General features: G+C 40.7%; 1 protein-coding gene across 1 annotated transcript in view; it reads left to right on the plus strand.

Moving 5' to 3' along the window:
• Window positions 1–2,500, plus strand: part of LOC101847402 (alpha-1,2-mannosyltransferase ALG9) — a 29,377-nt gene that overhangs the window by 22,164 nt on the left and 4,713 nt on the right. The window contains exons 13-14 of the mRNA XM_005091393.3: window positions 240–375; window positions 1,108–1,258. Coding sequence (XP_005091450.1) covers window positions 240–375; window positions 1,108–1,258 — 287 coding nt within the window. The remainder of the gene's footprint in view (window positions 1–239; window positions 376–1,107; window positions 1,259–2,500) is intronic.

Here is a 2,500-nt window from a genome sequence, read left to right on the forward strand (position 1 = left end):
TACACAAACCTGCGGAAAAATGCAAGTTTCTTCACTTTGATTATTTTGACGAGAGCCTGATTCCACCACGCTGCCTTACAAATAGATGTCAAAATACAGAGACACTATAGAAGCCTCGTCACCACTGAGCAGTGCTGTAATAAAGTATAACTTTGTCATGGTAATCATCTAAGGACTCTCTTTATGGCTCTCCTTTTACATTACTGTCTTTTATCTGAAATTTATGTTTGTCTTCACAGCGAGTGCTTCATGTCTTAACCCGTGGAGGGTCAGAGGACAAAGGTCATTACGCTCACAAAAACCAATGGATGCCGGCCGTGTTCTCTGTGGTCTTTGCTGTGATGTCCCTGTCTCGCATCGTGGCTGTGCACCAAGGTGAGACTTGTGGGCCACTACCGATTATCTTCCTTTGATGAATTGCCTACATGATGTGCATCTGTGGTGTCGTGGTTGGGCTAGACTTTGTTAATGATAATAATAAATGACATTTATATAGCGCTCAACCCCGATTAAAGTACACAGGCTCTGAGCGCTTTACAATACAGTACAACGTACCACAGTAACTTAAAACGTTGTGTTCTGACTAAAGAAAATTACTCCAAATATTCATCTTATTAAATTAAAAACCGAAACGACTTCTGCTGACATTTGAAAGAATAAAAAAATTTGATCTCTCTTAAAGTACTTAGTAAAGCATTCCAAATCTTGGGGCCTTGGTATTCAAATGCCCTTTCACCTATTGTTTTAAGTTTCAGAGATGGTAAAATAAATTTCTTTTTGTCAGCTGATTACCTTAAACTGCGAGTTGGAATGTACAGTCTTAACAGATTTGATAAATATAATGGTGCAAGCTCAAGATTTTGATTCCTTCATGCTATGGGATGTTGTTTTATCAAGTGTCTCAGTCTGTCTGTCTGCTGGGATGCTGTGTCCTACTCAACCTGGGATGATCATGGTCGGATCAAAGCAGCTGGCGTCCAAAATGATCTAAATTGTGTCGTTTTAGCTCGCAGTGTTAGTCTATATCTGTCTGTCTCTTCACAACTTTAACTTACTGTGTAAGTCATTATCTGTTTCTATCTCTCTCTTTTTCTCTCTCACTCACAGGCTACCATGCTCCCCTGGACATCTATGTGGAGTTGCACCGAGTGGTCTCTGACCCCAGTGTTCACACACTCCCTGTGGACAAGCCAGTCAACGTGTGTGTGGGCAAGGAGTGGTACCGTTTCCCAAGTTCTTTCTTCCTACCAGGACCAAAGTGCGTAACTATTTTTATCAAGTTATCATACGGTAACTCTCACTATTGCTCTTCCTTCTATATGTCTATCTTTTATTTGATTTTTTTTTTGCTTGTCAAATTCAGTGTACTGACTTATCGTTTGTGTTTCCTGACTTTCAAGTACAAGGGGTCTATCCCGAAAAATGCTGTTTTTGAGAAAATCGAAGGTAAAGTTTTGTCCCTTGTTCAGTAACTTTATAAGACAAGGGGAGTTTCTTCTATAAACCGGACAAATATACACACCAACGAAACCAAACTTCTCCTATAGGTAGGGCAATACTCTCTTTTGATGTAGGTCAAGATTTCTTGAAACCCCCAAAATCTGGGTTAGCCCGCTTGTCCTTAAAAGCGACCATATGTATTTATCTGTCGCTGTTTCTATACATCTGTCTGCGTCTCTGTTGGTCTATTGATCTGTCTAGCTATCTATTTGTCCATCTGTCTCTCTGCCTGTCAGTTTGTCTGTCTGTCTGTCTGTACCTTCATCCATCCCTCCATCCATCCATCCATCCTTTCCTCTATCCCTTCATCCCTCCATTCATCCATCCATCCATCATCCACCCATCCATTCATCCATCCATCCACCCAACTATCCATCCAGTTGTGGAGTACAATGCTCCCTAAGTTCTCCGTACATTTTGCCAAGTCTTTCATTGTGGTTAGGCTTACCTGTAGGCCCTACTTCATGTTTTTCTCAATTAGGCCTGTGCTCGTAACAACATGTTTTTATGAAGGAGTTTATGACATTGAAGGTGGTCTCTGATATTACTACTTCAGTTATATTATTCCGTTTTGATTGCCAGCAGGATCCTGTGTCTTTACTGCTTCGAAATACAATCAAATCTGCTCTGACAGTGAATAGCCACCTGTCCAAGACAGTCACTTGTACAAATATCCACTTCTCACGTTCCCGCTTACGTTAATTATATAATTAACCCTATCCTTACGTCGTGTTTACTATCATATCCATATGACGTGGGGAACTCCGTACCACTACTTTCCAAAAAGGAAATTTACTCATTAGTCCAATCCGTACGCTTTGCATAACAGATTTTTTTGAGAAATACTGAAAGTTTCAAAGATATCTTCGCACTAGAAGTATTCTAAAATGTGAAGAATACAACCCGGGGTGTACAAAATGACCCCAGGGCGTACGGATAGGGTTTAATTGGCACTGTCCAAAATGTTCACCTGGCTAAGACAACCACACTTTTCTTCCCG

This window comes from Aplysia californica, unplaced genomic scaffold (assembly GCF_000002075.1).
Source record: "Aplysia californica isolate F4 #8 unplaced genomic scaffold, AplCal3.0 scaffold00029, whole genome shotgun sequence".
NCBI lineage: Eukaryota > Metazoa > Mollusca > Gastropoda > Aplysiida > Aplysiidae > Aplysia > Aplysia californica.